Source organism: Microtus ochrogaster, linkage group LG4, assembly GCF_000317375.1.
Source record: "Microtus ochrogaster isolate Prairie Vole_2 linkage group LG4, MicOch1.0, whole genome shotgun sequence".
Lineage (NCBI taxonomy): Eukaryota > Metazoa > Chordata > Mammalia > Rodentia > Cricetidae > Microtus > Microtus ochrogaster.
Genome location: NC_022030.1, coordinates 229,964 through 254,133, shown reverse-complemented (window position 1 = coordinate 254,133; position 24,170 = coordinate 229,964). Strand labels below are relative to the sequence as shown.

The 24,170-nt window shown below is 36.7% G+C and overlaps 1 protein-coding gene across 1 annotated transcript in view; it reads right to left on the bottom strand.

Annotated features, from left to right (window-relative positions):
* Positions 1–24,170, bottom strand: part of Lama2 (laminin subunit alpha 2) — a 337,962-nt gene that overhangs the window by 238,948 nt on the left and 74,844 nt on the right. Inside the window, 3 exon segments of the mRNA XM_026786227.1 lie at positions 3,150–3,261; positions 16,644–16,855; positions 18,205–18,306. Coding sequence (XP_026642028.1) covers positions 3,150–3,261; positions 16,644–16,855; positions 18,205–18,306 — 426 coding nt within the window.

Here is a 24,170-nt window from a genome sequence, read left to right as displayed (position 1 = left end):
TACGTCTAAGGCTTTAATTGTCTCAAGTACATCATCAAAAACTGTCAAGATCATCAAAAACTGTCAACTAAGGGAAAGTATAAATACATCTAGGAAATAGTTAATATTAATTCACTTTTATAGAAACAAAATCTTTCAGGCTAACACTTAGTAGCCCACTTTACTTTCACACTATTATCTATCAGAAAGGCAAATTATAAAATATCAGGCACAAAAGAAAAATTTTAAAGACTAGTCATAGAAATTCATAAGATGTAAAACAAAATGATGAGCAAAAAAATAAAATAGAAAAAAAATTCTTTGAGTGGTGTTCAACATAGAGTAAAAATGGGTGTGACTAGTCATTAAAGGTAAGAGGAGTATTTTATTACTAGATACAGAGAACAAACAATCTACACAATCTATATTATTATAAGACTGCTATAATCCTATCAAACTCTCTATAGGCTAAAGTGTTGTTGTAATACTGACATGTGACCTTGTTTCTTTAAAAGATCATTACTCTTTATGCATAATAGCCACTTGTATTTTGTTACTAGCAGTTGGAAATAAAATTTGATAACTACAAAAATAATGTCCAAACAAGAAACATTCCAAATCAATGTGACCCCCAAATAAGATAAAAGAGAATGCTGTTGCTTGGCATGTCATCCCCAGGCTGGAACTGAGACATATTGCCCCTGTAGTTGCCTCAGCTTTCGACCTATTCCAGGACATTAGTGATAACAATGCTAGAGTGACTGGCCCTAAAAGTCGTGTTCAATGCAAAAAAAAAAAAAAAAAAAAAAAAAAAAAAAAAAAAAAAAAAGTCAGGTCAGGATGGAGAACATTACATCTAAGGGGAGAAAGCTTTGTTAAGACTTCAGTGATTAACAGAGGTTAAATAAAATAAAAAGCCAGAGTCCAGAGTTTAAAAATTCATTGCCCCGACTTGACTAAGTTCTTTTTGTCCATTTCAATGTATTGTACTAAGAGTCCGGAAAGGTTTCATTTTCACTTCTTTATGTCTTTATTCTTTCCATGTGTGCACAGTTCTTTCTTCCTCTCCATCATCATGTGTTAACTTCTCCATGATATCGTCCCACACCTCGTCCCCCACTGAACAACAGCTCAGCCCTTTGAAGGATTATCTCCATTACCTTATTTACCACTTACTGCTCTCTTCATGATAGAGTGCTGTGATTCAGTTTTCCAGCGGTGTTTGTTCTGCCTATCTAAACAGATTACTGAATCTTTAAGGACAGAGGCTGTGTTGTATACTTCTTGCTAATTTATACAGATGAATTTATAAAATTTGCTAAATATATAACTTATCAAAAATATTCCTAAAGGGTAAAAGAAAAAATCAAATAATTGAACAGGTCTAATATTCTGATGATTTTATATTCAATGGGCATTTAGTATGGAAGTTGATGGGGAGAACTGAGAATAAAGTGGAGCTATATTAAAAGCGAGAATAGAAAAAGGGCATTTAATATTCCAACTGAAATAGGAATTTAAAGCTTCAAAGGGACCTGACTGGTTTGAAATCAAAACTGGAAGACTTGTAATAAAGGAATATTTTATCAAGTACAGCATATGTTTTATATGTAAAATCAAATTTGAGTTGACATAACTAATTCATATCCATGATTATTTTTCTCTTATCTCTATAAATTTTGGAAAAGTAAGTATTTCAATGAATTACATTTAGTTTCATTTCCAGACAGGCAAAATTCTACCCAGTTTAAAGAAAAAACATTAGTCATGAACATGACTTTAAGCTGTGTAGCCTCTGGAAGCATGTATTACATTAAAGAGCACAAGAACCAACAAAGTGATGCCTGGGGTGTTTCTACAAATGGCATAAATAGTATTGTGGAGTGGAACATCTCAGAACACTCAACTCCTTCAAGGTACCATCTTAAATGTAAGTTCTTATTTATCTATAAGCCATTCTTTCCATCAGGAAATGATGTGCATATGTGTGTGCGCACACACACAACACACACACACGAGAGATTTCAAGTAAATCAAGTTCCAAACTATCTAAAAGAAAACACATTAATATTCAATATTAATTAATATTTCAAAAATTATTTTAAAATGATATTCTGAGTTATTAAGAAACATTGATTTTTTTAATACAAATATAGAACAATGAGACAACAGTAAAGTGGCCAGGCCTCAGGTGTTCAAGAGTAGGAAAGAGTTTTCATGCAACTTATTTCTCCCACACAATCTGCCCTTGAAGTTTCAAGGATTGTTTGCTGTGCCCAGGGTGCTTTCTTCAGAAAGAGCCTGAAGGAGAGGTTGACAGGGCTTAAAAATGGAAGAAGAAACAGAAATGAAACAAGCATCCATTCCCTAATAGAAATAAAAAAGAAATATTGTAAAATGTTATTTTGCCACAATCACCTTAGAACTGGCTAAAAAGGGAAGGAACACACAAACAGCAGTTGTAATAGGGAAGCTATTGAAAGGCCATTATAGTTTTGAAAATACATGGTTAACTCTAAAGAAAAGCCATGGATTCTAATTACTACTTTTATTTAGCATAGATGATGGAGAGGGTCCAAAGCCCTACACCTAACTGAGGAGTTATTGACAGCTGACAACTGCTAGGGGAGAAAGAACCATTCTTTTCTGGGGTTTGAGCCACTGGTAAGTTGTCCATGATGCTGCAGATGACCACACCCACACACATTTTGGGAGGTGCTCATTGGACATAGTATATCAGTAAAATCAATCAAGGAGAAGCCACAAAGTAGAAAAGAGCGCATATTGAGGACCCAGTAATCAGGAGAAGGAAAGTAGGGGTAGGAATAATATTTCACTGAAAACATCTATAAAATTTTCAAAGAATAAAAAAAATTGAAGCCAATTTTATATAAATCTGTTTATGCCATTATGGATTGAAATTTTCAAAATGCCCATTTCGGAAAAGTTTATCGGCCACATTATCTGAGGGGATTGGTTCTTACAAACTTACTTGCCGGGCGGTGGTGGCGCATGCCTTTAATCCCAGCACTCGGGAGGCAGAGGCAGGTGGATCTCTGTGAGTTCGAGACCAGCCTGGTCTACAAGAGGTAGTTCCAGGACAGGAACTAAAAGCTATGGAGAAACCCTGTCTCGAAAAATCAAAAAAAAAAAAAAAAAAAAAAACTTACTTCACAAGAGTTGCCACTGTACCCGGGCGGACACTGGCAAACTTCCACAGCAGTCGCCATGCTTTTATCAGTAGGATAGGGGACAGCAGATTCAAGATTAACAGAGCTCAACCTGGGAAGAGTGAAATTAAATAGTAAGTAAAGACATTTCTCTGAAATATTTTGAAACTAGATAAATAGTGATATGAGAATATCCATAACAAGGTAAACATGAATAAACAGTCCATGGTGAAAAAGAATGTTTCTGTAACTTGAAGCTTCTGTCATTCACGATAGAATCATTATTGTCTACCAATGGCCTCTGCATCCAAGGAGTCAACCAATTTGTATACTGAAAATATTTAGACAAAACACTTATATTTGTATTGACCACCTTTAATCTTTCTTAAATAGCTATTGTGATTATTTTCTCATAATAATGCATTGCATCTATTTGTGTGACACTAGCCTTAAATTAGGTATTATGCATAATCTAGCAATTTAATGCTATGATTTGAATTTAAAGTACCTAATATCAGTTTACATGGAGACTTGAACACTTGATCCTCTCTCAGTGGCAGTGTCTTTGAGTTCCTGTGGGGTGTTCTAGACATAGGCCTAAGGTGACAGATGCAGAAACACAGTTTGTCCTGGATGGTTATCATTGGTCCCTAGTTCTGCATCCAGGTCTATCAGCTTCCCAACCAACTGAGATGTGACAAACTATATGGTATATAAGATGTCTTCAAAACCTCATGTGTTGAATGCTTGGACTCCATTTGATGGTACCATTTTGAAAGGCCATGGAACCTCTGAATATTGGGCAAACTGGCAGAGGGCCATCCAGGTCAGCTTTGGTGGTTCGTCTATGTTTCTGGTAAGGGACTTTCTGCTTCTCATTCTATGTCGATATCATAAGCCGTGTCCTAATTTTCTACCTCTGTCAACCTCTTCATGCCATGATAAACTGCATTCTCTGAACTGTGTTCCAAAATATGACTTTTCTCTTTTCAGTTGTCAAAGTCAGGAATGCTGTCACAGTGAGCTGGAATTTCCTCCTTCTGGCTAGCTTTCACAACAATAAACCCTGCTCTTCACGTTGTTTGAGGGAAAGAGCCACCAATAGTCCTACCTAGATGCTGACCACATGGGGTACAGTAATGTCCTTGGCATGCTATGTTGTGATTGTTATGGGAGTAATCACTAACCAAGTATATTCTGATTAGATTATTTTCAAAAGGTCATAGCTGAGAAATCATACTCTCTAGGGGTGAACTTACTACTACTGTTTTGCTAAATGGTCATGGTGTCAATTTGTCTTCTGAGTTTTTATATCTATACTTACAGATTAGTGTTTCTCTCAGCTTTCATCAATGGCATTTCATTCTTCAGGGGACATTGGTTAATGCAGAGACTCAAAACTGGTAAAAGCAGTGAGAATACGTAACCACAGTGTCCCTAAATAGGGAATCACTCTCTTTCAGACTCAGGGTACATTGTGAAAGAGAGGGCAGAGAGAATGTACAAGCCAATTGTTGGAGAGGATCTTGTAAATCCTTTTTATTGCTGATATGAACAGAGCAGCAATAAACATCAACATGCAAGTATCTCTGGGGTAGGATGAAAAATTCTTTGGTAACATGGATGCTAAGGAGTAGTATAGTTGGATCATAAAGTCATTCTCTTTCTAGAGTATTTAAAAATCCCACTATGCCAGCAGACACTCCCATCAACTATAAATAAAGGATCCTCATTCCCAAATCCTCTTTCTTTTGCTGACATTGGTTTTCTTGATGGTAGCCATCAAGATGAATATAAAGCAGTTTCAATGTCTGTTTTCCTGCTGACTAAGAATATTGAACACATTTTACACCTACTATTGGCCATCTGTATTTCTTCTTTTGAGAACTGTCTATCAGTTCAGTGGCATGCTTATTGGTTGCAACGTTTATTCTTTTTTGTTGCTTACTTTTTCGTTTCTATGTATTAATTTCTATATCAACCTCAAAGCAAGAAAGGAAGGATTAATTTGAGTCTTTGAAATACATAGATAAATGGGGGAAAGGCACTGAGTGACACCTGAAACCTTCAAAAGACCAAGCAAGATCTTTAACTGCATATACATACAGCCAACACTATTTTGGGGCACTTTCTTTGAACATCTTGGTAGAAGGTCTTAGACTAAAGGGCCATTTTTATCGTGCTTCCAAACACAGGTCACATAAAAATCACGAGGTGGAGTTTTTGCTTACCAGGTAACCTTACACAAGAAAGATCCAATTTCATGGGCATTTCACTGTTTATCTTTTACTATTTAAGATAGTCATAAAATATAATTAAAAGCTTGCTGAATTAACACAGGTTGAAAAATACCAGGCTAACTACAATATAAAACAATTATATTTTACTTTATTTTAAGGGGCAAACTCACAAAACAAAAATGAGAAGACTAAGCTCAGCTATGTAGCACAGGAACCACAGAGAGAGTGAACCCTGGACTGCCCAGCATTTTTCTCTGGGTACCCAAAATGTCATGCCCTAACTTGGTCCCTCTTCTTAAAGTACATAGGCTGGCAGAAATTTCCCATCACTTCCCCTTTTTTGTCTAAATAAGAGCATTTCAAACCCAATACAAAACTATGTACTATAAGAACAGATATCAAATATAAAATTACAACCAACACAAATAATATTAAGCAAGAAACACATATTAAATATTTATAAACATTTTCTTTTAAAGAGTCGAAGTCTTGCATCAGAAATGGCTTGGCTAAATCATAATAGGAAGATAACATTACTATCTAATCTTTAACTCCATCGAAGGCATAAGAAGGGAGAGAATATTACTTGAGTAGGTATGCAGGAGAATTGTCTGTATTCTGTCAATCATGTTATAAATAAACGCTGATGGGCCAGGCAAGAAATATAGGTGGAAAAACCAGACAGGAAGTAGAAATGATGTAATGAGAACAGGATAATTCTGGGAAGGAGGAAGTTGATTCCTCCCACTCCTGCCCAGACTATAGAAGCAGCAGGATGTGAGCTGCCCCACTGAAAAAAGATACTGAGCCACATGGCTAACATAGATCAGAAAAATGGGTTAATCAAGATGTGAGAGTTAGCTAGTGAGAGGCTAGAGCTAATGGGCCAATCAGCTTTATAACTTATAGAGATCTCTGTGTGATTTTTCTCTGGTATTAAACAGCTGAGGGTACCGGGTGGGACAGAAACCCCAACAACAAACAAGCCAGGCCTGTCCATGTTACAGGCAGGAAGTGCAATCAAGCAGCTTCCAAAGTAAGCAGTATATGACAAAGACAATTGGCTTCCTGAGCAATCACCCAAAGTCTCATTTGCAATGTTGAAGCAACCAACTTTGGCTAAGGCCTAGCATAACTGACAGACCATTTTTAGAGGCTTGAAAATTTTTAGAACTGTCTTATCCTGTCTTGGCAAGGTTTGGCATTATTTTGTGTGTGTGTCTGTGTGTGTTCTGCTTATTTAGTCTGGACACCATATACTTTGTCAGTGGTCAAGGCATGGGCAGTTCCTTGCCCGAAGGCCTATTGTGGCAAAAAGAAAACAAACTCTGAGTGGAGTGTCCTTGGTGCTCAACATTTTCTCGGGAATATATTGGTACTGTCAGGAACCAATTGTGTCTCATGTCACCAAAACCGTAAGTTCTACAGATCCTTGAAGTGGTTGAAGATTACCTATCTAGCCAAAATACAATCTCTATATAACTAAAGAACCCAATTAATCTGACTATATGTATAACATGGATAATTATTGACCTATAATACTAATACCTGTATAACTTAGAGACTTTCTATTAGAATATTAAATAATCTGTAAATAACTGTGCAGTAAATGAGGAAAATGACCTCAAAATGTAAACAATATATAAGTATCTTGATCAGAGGTAGGAATATATAATGTAATACAAAACTATATCCTAAAAATTGTTTCAATATACAAAACGTTTTAAACAGAGGTAGAAACATGCATATATACAATCTGACAAAATAACTTGGTATAGGTGTACGAATATAAACAGAAATAACAAATATAATTTGACCTTCTATCTATATACAAAAAACTATACCAAATATAAATTGTTCATAAATAATAGCTCACAAGTATTCACTCTATTATCCACTATTAGTAGTAGTAGTATGAAGAAGTTCACACTAAATTATTTATTATCTCAGTGGCAAACTCACAAAACAAACAGAAGTTCAAGCTCAGCTATATAACACGTGTTAGTTGAGAATCCCATACACATGTATAATGTATTTTGATCAAATCCACTCCCATTCCCTTCTCTTCAATTCCTCTTTTATTTTCCCTACTACTTTCTTCTTCTTAAAAACCAAAACCAAAATCAAGACTATCAAAACTATCCTAAGTTCACTTAGTGCTGCCTTTACATGCACGAGTATAGATCCATCCACCAGAGCACGTATAGTTTCCAAGGGGCTCCATCTCTGAAGAAAACTGACTCTCTCTATCTCTATCTCTCTGTTTCTGTCTCTATCATCTCTCTGTCTGTCTATATGTCTGAGCTACTCTCACATTTTAGAGGGAGCAGTTTTGTCATTTAGGTTATTCACAATACCATGCAACAGCCACCTTTATCTAGATCGGTAGTTCTCAACCTTTCTAACGTTGTGACCTTTCCTCATGTTCGGATGACCTGCAACCATAAGATTATTTTTGTTGCCACTTCATAACCATAATTTTTCTACTGTTATAAATAGTAATGTAAATATCTGATAAGCAGATGGTCCTAGGTGACCCCTGTGAAAGGGTTGTCCCACCCCCAAAAGGGTCACCACCCAAAGGTTGAAAACAGCTGCTGTAGATCCAAGGCACTTTATCAGCCCTGAACTACACCTCTCCCGTTTGCCTAGTCAAGGTTCCCCTCTTGCTTCATTCTGCTCTCTCATACTTATTTATTTTAAAGAGTTCTTAATGGTAGACTCAGTAATGCGTGATTTTATTGTCTGCTTTCTCTCATTTAGTATGTTTCTAAGGTCTAGCCTCACTGCTGTACCCAGCAATACATTTTTATATTGTTATGTAATGTTCACTGTATACCAAACTTTGTTTTCTACTCATTTGTTGATGAATATTCGAGTTTTTTCTGCCATTTGAATGCTATGAATATTTATAAACATGTATTTTCGTACCTGTTTTCCATTTTCCATGGTTATAAACTTTGGAGAATGTCTAAGTCAGCCAAGTTTTCTTAACACAAAGGGCACACAACTAAAGATAGTGTTTACTTAGGCTGATACAAACATAAATTATTCCTCTATAACATAAACCATACCATGTGTTATACATAGGTAGCAGGACTGTCTCAGTTTTTGTGCCACACACTTTTGATTAGTAAATGGATAGCTGAAGTAGATGGATAAATAGAGAGACATATTCAGGGTTAATTAAAATACACATAAGTTATTATTAATGAAAAACAGTTACAGTAGACATGAAATTATCACATCTTGTCACAACGAGTCCAGTAAAAATCTACCATCCACATATCAGAGAAATGAAACGCAGTAAGTAAAGAGTAAATTGTGTGTTCTTTCTGACATAGAAAAGAAATGGGAAAAGTGATAGGACTTAAAAGCATAAGCCAGGAATGTCCTACATATATCATGGCATCCAGCTGCCTAGAATTAATGTACTATCAAATAATAAGCCTATAATTCTGATCATTAAGAATCAAATGGCTTCACTGTTGATAAATTAGTTGATTACCATATAAAAGAGTCACAGCTTACTAACTAGCAGCTTGATTGATAAAGACAGATATGTTTCAGGACTTTCATTATAAAAATTTCATTATCAAATGTCCCACAAAAAGGGACATTGTGGAAGAGTGATCGTCTGAGTACTTCAGGAAACAATTTAAAAATAGAGATACAAAACAGGAAATACTTTCAGTGAACTGCCAAGTCTCCTTTGTCTTTTGAACAGCAGATGTTCTTCTTAATCTGTGTAACCATTTTGAGCTGTGAGAAATTTCAGCACTAAAGCATCTTTCCCTGTAATATTCCACATTAGTATTCACTGAGCAATCCCAATGTTCATTAAGTTCTGCTGTTTGTTAAATGGGATTTTAATGCGTTTAACAGTTTTAAGTGTTACCCATGAAGAAGGCGCTATTTTTCCCCCTTCAATACGGTCATTTGCTTTCCTTGATACCATGCTGCATTCATTTAAATATAAAGTATTGGCAGCAACAAAGTACTGAATGCCGAAATGCATAAACTCTCAAAGGTTTGTCGAAAGGTCAAATGCTTCAACTGAGTCTCCTTCCTGTGACTTGAAAATACAGATAAGGTGATTGATGGAGAGAAGAGTCATAACTACAAGAGTTACTATGGAAAATACTAGAGTCACGTCAGACACTGTCCCGTTCATTTATTTCTGTTTGGTTTCATTTTTCAACAAAGCTGGCTACGTCATGGTACACTAAAACCACCAAAGCAAAATGACACATTTTGAAACAACAAAACCCCTGTGCTCTTAAAATTCAGTTAAATAATCCACCTTTTTCTTTACACATTTTTCTTAATCAAAGGCTTTCGTTTTATTCAAACTTAAAAAATGTAATGTGGGGTTAATCACCACAGAAAGATTTGTATTGCTTGTAAAATATTTTATTCTGTTTTACATTTGTTAAAACCTATGGGAGTGATTCAGCATCCTTTCTTAACTGGGTCAGGCAGTGTAGTTTTTGGATCCCAGCACTTGGAAGGCTGAGAGGCAGGAATAAAGCAAGTTCAAGGCCTGTTGCAGCTGCAGAAGGAATGCAAAAGCAGCCAGGACAACGCAACAAGACTATGATTCAGAATAAAGAATTAGAAGAGAACAGGAGCTTCAGCTCAGTGGTGCAAGGGCAGACTAACAGGGGAGGCCAGGCTCAGTTCCCAGCACAAGTCCCTAGCCTCTGCCGTGTGGGTTACTAAGACAATCTCCTTAGTGGTAACCCATCTTTTCTACCTCAGTGCTAATGAGGTGAGAGAACGATTTAGTGATCTGGGTGATATCTGGAGTTCCTGGGGAAGAAGAATTCCTTTATTTCAAGCATGTTATGTGTGTGTTTAGGGCATGTGTTTGGATGTGGTATGTATGCGGTATGTGTGTGTGTTTGTGTGTGTGGTATGAGTGCATAGTGTGTACGGTGCATATATGTATGTATGTGTAGGGGATATGTGTGTGTTATATGAAGATGTGCCTGTTTGTGGGGTATGTGTGTGTATTTGGTATGTGGTACATGTGTATATGTTTGTAGAGTGTGTGTGATGTATCTGTATGTAGTGTGTGTGATGTATGTGCATGTAGTATGTTTGTGGTGTATATGTGTATATATGTGTGGGGAGTATGTGTGTGTTATATGTGAGTGTGTATGTTTGTGGGCTATGTGTATGTATGGGGTATGTAAAATGTGTGTGTGTGAGCGATGTATGGGTATGTTGTCTGTGTGTGCTATATGCACACATGTGAGCATGTGTGAGGCTTGGGGTTAATGCTAGGTATCTTTCTATTCAATTTTTCCCCACCTCATTTCAATTCAATTTTTTCCCACCTCATTTTTTAAAGTATGATTTCTCAATCACTAAATCTGGAGTTCATCAATTTTGCTAGGCTTGTTGTCCAGTATGCTAAGATTCTCGCCTGTCTCTGCTTCCTGGGAGCTGAGGTTAAAAGTGAGAGTTGCCCTTTCTGGCATTTTGCGTGGGAGCTGGATACCTAAGCTCTAGTACTCATGTGTTTTTGTCAAGCAGTGTGCTTACTAAGTAAACCACCTCCTCAGTCCTTCTCCAAACATTTTGATCCATGTCAAGTAGGGAAAATTAATGTGAGGATATGATGTCACTACAGGCATCTCTAAAACATAAAATGCTAGTACAAGATTAAACCTCTATTTCCTTGGTCATCCATGTGCATGAAGTATTTACTCTTACTGGATTATCCTTTATATGATTATAAATACATGCAACTTACTTTCATTCTGGATTATGCTTTCTTTGAGTTCATTGCCGCACATTGCATTCCAACATATACTGGTAAATCACATGTTCTATAGTCATTTTTCCCTAACCTAGACTTCAGCCTTGAAATTCAGATATTGTTTTGGCCAGATTACATGGCAGAGAACTGAGATTTAGGCAATAAACATGCAAGACACTCAGTATGTGTTTGCAGACTGAATGAGTCCAATATAGATGAACCTGAAGGAATTCTTAAAGACTATAGGAAGAAATACCTGTGGGCTTAAACCCTGACTCTATCTTTCACCAACAGAAAGTGAAAAGTAAGTCATTTAAGTCCTTTTAAGTACTAGATCTTTGTTAGCATATTTTTTAAAAATATGATCATCTGAGTGGCTTATTTGAAATATAGATAGAAAGTCTGTATTCTTCAACTCCATGTATTTTATTAGCAATGATGGTTTTGTTTGTGTGATTTTTTCTAGATAATTAATAGTATCAATTCTGTCAAACACTATTAAATATAAAACTCCTAAATTCATGAGAAAATTCACATAAAAATAGCTTAACCCTTTTTTATTGATTTTTATTGAGCTCTACACTTTTCTCTGCTCCCCTCCTTACCTCTCTCCTCCCCTTCAACCCTTCCTCAAGGCCCCCAAGATCAGGAGATCTTGTCTTTTTTATACTTGCCATGTAGATTAGATCTATGTATGCCTCTCTTAGTGTCCTCATTGCTGACTAAATTCTCTGGGATTTTGATTCGTAGGTTGGTTTTCATTGCTTTATGTTTAAAAACCACTTATGAGTGAGTACATGTGATAATTGTCTTTCTAGGTCTGTGTTACCTCACTCAAGATGATGTTTTCTAGCTCCATCCATTTTCCTACAAAATTCAAGATATTGTTATTTTTTACTGCTGTGTAGTACTCCACTGTGTAAATGTACCACATTTTCCTTATCTGTTCTTTGGTCTAGGGGCATTTAGGTTGTTTCCAGGTTCTGGCTATGACAAACAATGCTTCTATGAACATAGTTGAACACATGTCCTTGTGGCACGATTGAGCATCCTTTGGATATATACCCAAAAATGGTATTTCTGGGTCTTGAGGAAGGTTGTTTCCTAATTTTCTGAGAAATCACCCCACTGACATCCAAAGGGGCTGTACCAGCTTGTATTCCCACCAGCAATGCAGAAGTGTTCCCTTTACCCCACAACTTCTCCAGTATAAGTTGTTATAAGTGTTTTTTGATCTTGGCCATTCTTACAGGTATAAGATGGAATCTCAGAGTTGTTTTGATTTGCATTTCTCTGATGACAAAGGATGTTGAACATTTTCTTAAGTGTCTTTCAGCCAAAATCTCGGAGTAACTCTAACCAAACAAGTGGAAGACAAAAACTTTAAATCTTTGAAGAAAGAATTTGAAGAAGACACCAGAAAGTGGAAAGATCTCCCATGCTCTTGGGTAAGTAGAATTAACATAGTAAAAATGGCAATATTACCAAAAGCAATCTACAGATTCAATGCAATGCCCATCAAAATCCCAGCAAAATTCTTCACAGACCTCGAAGCAATGGTACTCAACTCCATATGGAAAAGCAGAAAAACACAGGATAGCTTAAACAGTCCTGTACAATAAAAGGACTTCTGGAGGCATCATAATCCCTGACTTCAAACTCTACTACAGAGTTGCAGGACTAAAAACAGCTTGGTATGACATAAGAACAGACAGGAAGACCAATGGAACTGAATCAAAGACCCGGATATTAATCCACACACCTTTGAACACCTGATTTTTGACAAAGAAGAAAAAAATATCAAATGGAAAAAAGAAAGCATGTTTAACAAATGGTGCTGGCATAACTGGACATCAACATATAGAAGAATGAAAATAGACACATCTATCACTATGCACAAAACTCAAGTCCAAGTGGATCAAAGACTCAACATATAGCAAGCCACACTGAACCTTATAGAAGAGAAAGTGGGAAGTACACTTGAACTCATTGGTACAGGAGCCCACTTCCTAAATATAACCCCAGCCAACACAGACACTGAGAGAAACAATTAATAAATGGGATCTCCTGAAATTGAAAAGCTTCTGTAAAACAAAGGACATGGTCAGCAAGACAAAATAACAACCTACAAAATGGTAAAAGATCTTTACTAACCCCACATCAGACAGAGGTCTGATCCTCAAAATATACAAAGAACTCAAGAAACTTGTCATCAAAAGAACAAATAATCCAATAAAAAATATGGAGTACAGACCTAAACAGAGAAGTCTCAACAGAAAATTCTAAACAATAGTATAATGAGATTAATAGGCATTTAAAAATGTTTTTAAAAATTCTATATTTGTTTGCATATAATGAGTGCATATGAAGTCTATCTTGAGAAAGTCACAATAGCCTTGATTCTGTCCTGGCAAGAACTCTACATTCTGGTAGCTGACCCAGGCCTGTAATACGATTTCCAAATGTCTACCCTTTTTCAGTAACTAGAAGATCAAAACAGACAGGGTGCTGACCCCATGTGATGTCAGAATTCCAGGTTGTTTATCTTCTGGTTGCTGAATAAACTCTAGGAAGACTCACACTGGCAGTTTAATGTTCCTTTTCCAGAAAGATGGTCATTACTTTGGTTCACATTACGTTGACAAACCACTTCATCTGCTCTCAGGTGTCAAGGAAATTTGATACACCCAAAGAAGTAGAATTTGGTGAACTCTAACAACATCTGTCATAGGACCAAAAAGAAGACAATTTGTAAAGAGTTCTGTGTCTTATAGGTACTTAGGAAATATTTTGCTTAAGTTAATGGTCAAGGATATTAAGAAAGCCAAGATTCAAAGAATTTATTATATACATATATAATATGGAAGTAGCTTGATTTGTCTTACATTTTTCTTTATTTATGGGGTGTGTGGATGCACATATGAATATATGTGTGAATGAGTATACATGTATAATCAAAAGCTGATATTAGATGTCTTCCTGGGCATATAGACACTTCATATACTGAGCTAAGGTCTCTCAATTAAACCTCCATGTCATCAATTTTGCTAGTCTCGCTTGTTCCAAGGACCATTCCAGCTCTACCTCTTGAGGAAACTCATCCAGTCAGCCTGGCATTTATGTGGATGTTAGGTATCCAAACCGTGGTCCTGATAGCTTTTGTTCCACACCCTTTACCTACTGTTCGTGCCCTTATGTTAGCTTCTTTAAAAAAAGTGATGCATAGTTATGTTTTTCTCCTCATTATACTAAATACAATCATAAATAGGATATCAATTGGCTATACTTAGTGAGTCTTTTGAAATTCTGGATAAGCATGGCAGAAAGCACTCTCACAGTTGTGGAAATAGCAGAGTATAACATACTCTAGACGTTTCCAAGCCTAAATGATGTTTAGAGACAGTATAACCACATGGAATGAGAAGACAAGTCAGATGTAAATACTTCATATTTGTGAGGTGATTTTCTGTTAGAAAAAATGTTTCAGCAATTCTCTAATTCCATTCCCAAAGTGACCTTTTGAAGTTGGCGAGGCAATTGTCTTCCTTATTTCAGAAATGAAGTGACTGAGGTACGAAGAGGTCAAAGCCATATTCATGTTTACAACTATTAAATAGCTGTGTTGGAAACGGAAGTCAAAATCCTTGACCTACAGCTCAGTTTTCTATCCAGTTCCACCTAACCGTGCAACTGGGCAAACCTAAGCCCATTTTGCTGAGATAACTACCCTTCAGTGAGTCTAAATATGAAGTGCTATTGCAATGCTCCAATTTCCTTGTGTTTGCACACAGGCAGTCTACCAACTCAGGAGCCTACTGTGCAAGACAAGTCGAAATCAATTCAAGCAATGTTTTACAAATAAGACTCAATTTACTGGTTGATCAGAGATAAACAAAATATCGCAAGCTAGCTGATTCAGGATTCATGGTGACTTTCGGCTCTCCTAGAATAGGTTGGAGCTTATATCTGACATTGGCCCCACTTCTTGGTCCACAATGTTTCATTAATAGGGTTGGCAAAGAGCAGTCACCCTCTTGGAGAGCTTCTAAGTCAGCTCACATAGTCACACTTCATGACCACGTTCATAAGTTCAGAGAAAATGCCAGACGGATTTAAATGAAACCAATGACTTTAAGATGGGTAGACTTTGAAACGGGCTGGCATAAATCAGGAGGGTGTCTTCGAACTAAGTAGCCTGGGAAGCAATGCAACAAAAATAAATAAGCCCTCCAGCTACTCTTTGTCAATTTGGTTGTCATTCACTTTCAAAGCTGGAGGACTCATTTCTTTACACTGTTTAAACATCATGACAATCTCTATTTACTAAACGGGAGACAAAAAAACATAATTAATTCCTAAGTGCTGCATCTTGCCTTTATAGCACTTTAACCCAGCTTCTAGCAGAATTGCCTATGCAAAAGAGGCATATTGTTTGGCAACGGTTTTGTTTATGAACCTGCAGCTCCCTCCTTTGGGAAATGGTAATGATGATTGTACTTTGCTGAAATATTACAAGCAAAAGACAAACTCGGCAGCACAAGCAAATAACAGGGTTACAGTCTACAACTGAAGAATCTGGAGCAGGATATTGCTCTGAATAAAGTCATACCAGTTGTCACTGTGGCATCATACCTGATCTTCTAACTTAGTATCCTTGTGCTACTATCTGGATTTTTAAAAAAAGGAGGAAAAGCATATTCCAATATATCTGAAATAATAATTTTATCAGACAAAATGTCACTGTTTCTAAAATAATACACTTAGGAGCTTCTCATTAGACTTCTGTGATCAAATTTGGCTCAAGTCAGGGTTTTCTTTTTATCCATAATACATGGAGAAAAAGAAGGAACTAGCCTTTGAATGTATCCACATTAAAGCAGTTTATCATTTTAACTACAGCTTTGATTAAAATGGGATGAGAAAAATACTGTTATGGGCATATTATACTTAAACATCAAGATGCCACAAATACCAATCACTTGCCAAGAACAACAGAGCTTATTTGACCTCCAAAATCTCCCACTCTTTCCTTTAAACCATGTGTTTATAATAGTGTCACAGTGTTGTATAAAGGGGTGTCTAATTATGTAAATGAATAAGCCTGTATTTCTTATTACAATCTAGATGCCAGTTAATTGATGAACAGAAGAAAATATTTTATAAACCAGTTTTTAAATATGAGTAGCTTGTAATCTTATATCTTCAGTATTTCACCATCTGAACTGCCATAAACGAAACTGTCTTTTTGTTTCTCAATAGAAAGTCATCATCACATGCTCTATCAAAACTGCAGAGGATTCAGCAGTGTTAAAAGCCCAATATTTAAATTTTAAAGGTTTCATGTGATTACCTTCCAGAAACCAAAACCTATGCTTATCTTTAACTTAAAGGCACAAAACTAGACCGTTTCAAATGTACTTTTCTGGCACACTTTTGTTTGCCCCAGATACACATGTGAACACTGCGAGATGGAATTCTAGATCTTACCTGAAGATGGCATCCATCCCTAAATTGTATGTGATTTGCATGAGGATGCTCTCCAAATTTGCAAGCACAGTCATAAAATCTTTTCTACTGACTGGTAAGTTTGTTCCGTGTATGGTAAAGGAGTCTTCTTTGAGTGGTAACTCCTCGGTGTGTTCTTCGGTTGGATCTAAATACACCTCCTTAAAGGCTGTGCTGATTCTCAAGTTATTTCCCTAAAGCAGGGGTGCGGGGATGGGGAAAAGAAAGGATGTATAGGTAAAATTGCATGAAAGATACGAAATTTCTAAAGGTTATCTGAATTTGGATTCTCTACTCCAATTCTTCCTCAGGAGGGTTTTAACTTAAGGTTGCCTTCCCCATGATTTAGCATTTTTCTGCTGTACATGAACCAAAGACAAAGAAAGGTAAAGACCAACCTTCATCTCATATACTACAAAGTCTACCACTGTGAGTTTTGCATGAACTTGCCTTCTCCATTAACTAAAATAATAAGTATCACATATATATGCTGTTGCAAACAATTTGATTTCATCCAAGCATGAAAATATCATGTGTTTATGGCAGAAATAAAAATTGCAGTGTATCAGGCAAGGACATTTCATTAATATATAAGCTAAAATATTTCTGACTTCCATATAAGGAAAGATCTGCACACTGATGTTCAAAATAGGAAAAGACCATCATAAGAATCATTGCAGTTTACTTAGGACATTCAAGTCATCCTTCTTATTTAACGTTCTAATGGTACATCATCTTTCAACCTTCATGCTTAAGAGAGCTCCTTTTATCTTCAAGGAATCCCAAGATACACATGCAGTTTTATGTTTATGTGAAGTCTAAACCACTTCATTTGATTCTGGAGGAAATTCATTCTACATGAGTAATCTTGTCATTCTGCCACTGACCCCTAAGCAAGGAAGACTTGGGGCAGTAACACAGCCTACAGCTCAATCAGCATCTTCTGTTTGGAACCACTAACACATATACAGGTGTGCACCTAGGGGTATGTATGGAAATACTGGGGGAGTATCTGCCATGGCAGTACGAGAAAGTAAGACAGGGCTCTCAGAATATTACTGCACCCATCATTTGGAATCATACATAGCCTTCCAGTTCCCAGAGGCAGTTTCTCTTGCATATTTTCTTCCTAAAGTAAGATCTTCAAGTCAAGAGTTACCAACAGCTCAACAAATTACTTTGCCCCCTTCCCTTTGAATATGTAAACAAAACAGAAAACCAAAAATCTATAATATAATGAATTACATAAATTAGTATTGACCTTAACACATGGATCCTGAAACCTTATAAGTGCAGAAATATGGTCGTATTTTAAATTTAAGTTTCAAAATCTGTCTAATTGGTTTACTTTGTCATCAGAACCCATTCTGGATTTTCTTGGCATGTATCAAATTGAAACGTGGGCATGGCATAAAACTGCTGAGGTGTATTGTCTTTTATAGTATGTAAATCAGCATCTGTCAATCAATTAAAAGCAGTGTGAGTGGCCTCAGGTGACATGGCGATATCATGTGGTTGCACAGTGACATGTTTATTATCTCACCTCTAAGATAGTCATCAGCTGAACAACTTTTTCTGCATCCTCTTCCGCTTCTTCGAGGTCATATGAAATGGTAAATGTCAATTGTCCTCCTACAGCTGGGAGCTGGAAGAGAAGAGACACATAATCATTTCAGCATAGAAGGTGGTTTATCGAATCGTCTTTTATGTACTATTTTAAAACCCTTTTATTGTTCTAGAGGGCAATATTTGGAAGAAGCAGCAATCACCAGAGTGCAGACTAGAGACAACAGACATTTCTGTAGGAGTAACCTTTATATGAACCTTGGCCCATCAAGAGCTAACTCGAGATAAATATAAATTCATGGGTTATTTTCCCAGTAATGTAGGCTTGATAGAATAGGATAGGTTCTATGAAATCAAACACAGATTTCCCTGTCATCTTCTCAGTCCACAGCTGATCCCAAACAGAAGGATCAGTGCCAAACTAGACAGTTTCTATCCATCTCTGCAGTTACTGTCATTCTGTAGCTCTGAATACAACCAACAAAGACATCCTTCCATTTGAAAGGCACTTTGCATAGACCATGAGCTAAGCTGAGAAACATTATTAGTCAAAACAAAAATAAAGGTTAGCTGCAAAATTTACATGTAAATTAATCAGGACTACCTGAGAAGGTCTACTTTTGCCTATGTAATCAAGTAAGCTTGTATGGATAAATGTTATTACCCCTTCCTCATTAAGCAAACTTCATTTCTTCTAACGTATGCTTGATGCTTGAATTTTTCTGACATTGACGTTAACCTTGTAAAATATATTTTTCTTCTAGAACACAAGATCGTTTTATAGGACAGGAATCAAAACTAGATCTGTGAGTGACATATTCAATGTAAATGTGGCAGGCCCTTAAACATTCTATCCTGGCACTGTAAACAAAGGCATCACTAGAACAAGGCTGATGATTTGTATTCTGCTGTTCACTTTGTACTGACAAGCAAAGCCCCAGCTTCCCTGACCTGGGCTCTCTGTGTGTTCTTTCCTGGCAGACCTTGACCAGAAGGTACTTCCCAGGAAGGCAAAGGATGGAGGAGGAAGAGCCTGGATCCCTTCGAGTTGTCCCACAGGGGCCACGCAGAGCTTGCTGTGGCTCATTAAACAGGATTTTACATTGCAGCTCAGCATTGGCTTAGAAGAGCTCATTACATGATGCTCTGGAGGGACTGAAATTTAGAAAACATTTATGTCCTTGCTCCTCTGAGTAATGTGCTACTCTAATGTCTTTTCATATATAAAATAATACTTATCTGCCTGGACAATAGCATTTGGCATTATTGTAAGTAATGGGGGATGAATCTATATACCACGGTTTTGGCTCCCAACATTTCACGTAGCCTGCTTGTTCAAATCAGCAAGACATCAGTAAGAGGCTAAAAAGGCTGCAACTGATATTTATTCATATCTCAAAAAAAAAACGGAATTATTTAGTGTTTTCTAAATTAATAAAGATATACAGGAGGTAGCCATTTGAGATCCCAATTTGGAACATAGGTATAGTGTGAGCTAATGGGAATTAGGACTTTAGCACGGGAATGTGGGGATGATAAACTGAACCCAGAGTTGCATACTAAATATTCAATATACCCAAATTTTATGTCCTTGCCTGAATCTTTCTTGGAGCAAAGCTTGATCATTTTTTTCAAGTTCCATTACTGAATCAAGACAAATACTGCATTTTAATACAGTAACCTAGTACAATATTGTTTTTACATTATTACACATTTTTTACATTAGAATGGTCATGCTAGAAATTTCCTGATGGAATCCTTGTAGTTTTCTGTTAGCACAAATGCTTGCCTGGTTAACATTTCAACAGCCAAAAGACCAAGGAAAACCATTTTTAATCATTTTTAAGTGTAGTAAAAAACCTTTTAAAAAAATCATGAGTACTAGAACTGAAGGATTCTAGAAAGGTGACAGTTGTCCCTTTCTGGAATCCCCAGACCCAACCATTAGCATTCACTGAATAGTTCAAAAAGACATGATATTTGTGGAAAAATATGTGCTATATGTAATTAATTTTCCATAATTTTGAACTTTCTAAAACCAATTTATAAATTTCATCTTTGGGACTTTAAGTTAATTTAGGGGAAAACATTCATTTTCATCATTTTATTAAGCCTTGCATAAGTCAATAGAACGTCTAATTTACTCCTATGATTTATTAACTCCCTTGAAATCATTATGTTGGCTAGAGAAAAAAGGGCTTTCCACAAGGAGGAGTAAGACACCTTCAGTTCACTTGGATATGAATATTGTAATTACTTGGTGCATTATACTATCCCTATAAGATGCGAATGTTGTATGTCTTTTCAATTCTAGGAAAAAAAGTAAATTTCTTGAGAATAGGTCATTCTGTGAGATTTCCTATTGACTTAGCTTTTTACTTTTTTTTCTTGGTTATTTATTCAGAAAAATTTTCCATGGGGAGATTCAGCGACCAAGTGGAGAAGGAATTTCCTATTGGAGGGCAAAACACCGTTCTATTCCAGGATGTAGTTCAGGATTAAATCCTATATGCTCCAGGCCTCATTTTCACACCACTAAGAAAATAATAGCTCTTTCCCATGAGCATTTGCTTTAATTCTACCTTGGTTGGAAAGAAACAGCTTGTTCGTAAGTAACATTGTTGCTTCATGCATTATGGGACTCTTGTCTAGCATAATAACATGGTTAAATGGGGCAGGAAAACTTTCCACTCATGAGAGGAAAATCGCTGGGTGTAATTGGCTTTACCAACAAAGTATTGGGTATGGGGTTGTGCTTATGTGTGTTCTACTAAGTTTAAAGGAATGTGAACTGAGGAAGTGTGGGGTAAGTGTGGGGTGCGGCACCCTACTGAGGACATTGCACACCCAGAGAGCAAACTGCTCTGGGAATAAGCAGGGGATATTTGGCTTTCTGATGTCAGATGATCATCACTGTTATCCCAGTAAATGGAGTGTAAAACCTAATATTTGCTTCTGCTTACCAGAGCAAATATTTCAAGAGGAATATAGTAAAAATGAAATGAGTAAAAGGTTTTGTAATAATGAGCCAGATAAATTAAACATAGCTGTAAGTTTCCGTTTAGTACCACAGACAGTATAAGGGTTTCATGTTTCTACATTCTCAAGACTTAGAGACTAAAATTCTGAAAAGTTATTCCTTCCTCCTAGACAAGTATTTACAATGTATGTATTCAGGATGTTCATGGAGTTGCAAGGTCCCAATGTGGTCTTTCACACATTTATGATTCTGAAGTAGACACAATGTTTTTTCAGAGATTGTACTGTATTAGAACAAAATCAGGCAGTATTAAGTTATAGAAGATGTAGAAAATAACAGAAGAAACTTAATAACATGTGCCCTTTTAGCATATAGGAAATTGACTAGGAACTGAGGTTGCCAAAAAGAGATGATACAGTCAAGAAATATTGGTTTAGGAGGCAAGAGACCTCATAGTATAGAGTTTCTGTAAGAAGCAGGCTGGATGCTTTGTAGCATTCATGCCACGGCTGTGTCAAAGGGCATTTCCAGGCATTGTTATACCTCATGGAGCTTTAAGCTAGGTAAGAGTAATGATTAGCTTCCTCTTCTGGTTGCTTACATAGCATCTTTCTAAAACTATGAACGCTAGTCAGTACCAACTTGATTTCTTCATGGTTTATGATTTAAGCCATTGTATCTTTAGCAAAAGAGTCTTACTATCGAGTTCAGGGGGATAACTAAGAGAAATGGCAATCTGTAGTGATTAGAGGTATGTAGGACCCAACTGGCCATCAACTCAAAAAGATGTCCCCATCCTGGAGGTTTTATTTCCAACCTACAATGTCTGGTAGGGACAATGTTACCCTGTCATATGGTAACTCCATTTAAATTCTTTTATGTATGTGTACGTATATTTTTTAGGACATGTGTATAGTTCTAAAAGGCCCCACAAAGCTAGAAATAGATCTACCACATGGTCCATCTATACTACTTTTGGGCATCTACCCAAAGCACTTATGTCCTACTATAGAGATGCTGGCTCCTACATGTTCATTGCTGCTCTGCACAATATCTCCCAAATAGATATCTAACACGCTGTAAACATTATTCTGCTCTTATAAAAAATAAAATCTTAAAACTGGTAGGTGGATGCATGAAACCGGAAATGATCACTCTGAGTGAAGTAACCCAGGCATAAGAAAACAAATATTATCTCTTTTCTCCCTTATGTGGCTGTTAGCTTTGAGCCTTCAGATGAGTGTTATTCATTTGGAATACCCATAACAGTTATAAAAATAGGAAGAGACTGTGGGGAGTAAAGTGGGCTTTCAAGGGAGGGGAGATAGAATGGAGTGATATAAAGGGGGGGTTAATGCAACAGGAAGAGCTAATGAGATGTGATGGAGGAGGAGGAGCACGTAGGGATAATTGACATTAAAGACATTTTAAAATGTAAAAAATTTCATAAAACATACACATACATAAAAAGAAGTGCTGAGCTGGGTGTGGTGGTGCACACCTTTAATCCCAACACTTGAGAGACAGAGGCAGGTTCATCTCTGTCAGTTCAAGGCCAGCCTAGTCTACAAAGTGAGTTCCAGGACAGGCTCCAAAGCTACAGAGAAACCCTGTCTTGAAAAACAAAACAAAACAGGAAAAAAGAACTGCTAAATATTCTTAAGCATTTTCCCGTCTATTTTCATTTTGTCTTTTGAGAGCTTTGTGTTTAGTTCTTTGCTCCCATTTTTAACTGAGATGCCTTTTTTTCATTATCTTGGTGGTGTTTTTAGTTCTCTGTATATTATAAATACTAACGATCTATCAGGTACCTGACTAATAGCTTTCTGATTGTATTTAAGACCTGTTTAATAAGGTGGGTCCATACTTGGATCCATTATCTGGGCTAAGAACTTGAGACTGGATAGGTCATAGGCCATATGGTAGAATCCACTAAAATTATAGACATAGGATTAAAGCAAGTCCTAGTGACCTATCTCTATACTAATAGTTTAGTGCAACTCCCAAACCTCATCAGAGAAGCCTCTCCCCATTCCCAGTAGATGGTAGCTAACACTGAGACCCACAGCTCATTAAAACATAGAGAAAGAAACTATAGAATGTTCAACCCCAAATGGGGCATCTATATCATATTCCTTTCCACAAAGTTCAAGGATAATTGTTGAAGAGGAGGCAGAAACATTTTGAAAACCAGAAGTAGTGAAGGAGGCTGTTTTCTTGTACAGAAGTGGATTCTTTTCTCCTTGTTTCCTACCTGCCTGCTTTCCCTCCCTATTTTTTTCCTCAATCTTTGACCCATTACTTCCTTATTCTAATTCTTCATAACTAACATAGAGTTTCAATAGTAACTTTCTTTCACAGTAGCTCTATTCATTTCTTTAATTAGAAATGGAAGGGGCAAAAGTAACTTTGGGATGTCCCTTTAGCCATTACAACTACAGTCAGTCCAACCAGATAATTTTGTTATTTCTCAACATCCGGCTACACCTAAGCTTTGAGAGTACAAAGTAGGAGTGCACATGCTGCCTGCCTGTGACCAGACCAAGAACAGAGATCCAGGGTTGATGACCAGTGACAGTTCCTCAGTGTGACCAACAGTGAGGGGACCACCAGATCCATGCATTACACAGGTTAACCACACTAAATTTATTCTGCTTGAAATTTGCCGATTTCACCAAATTTTCATGAATTATATTTCATTCAGTGCTTCATAGTGATAGCTATAAGACACACACAATGTTTTGATTGGCTAGGAGGAGAAAATAATTGTGAGAGACATATAAAGGAGAACAAAAAGGACTGTGTGAGTGTCTATGCACATAAAGGTGAATTCATGGTCCCGTGGACACACTTTTCATATGTTTTCTTTTCCATGTCACAAACCAAGACAAAACAATATGGTCCATATACTCATCTATAATGCAACTCAATGGGGCTATAATTTTTTTTCCAGATCACAAGAC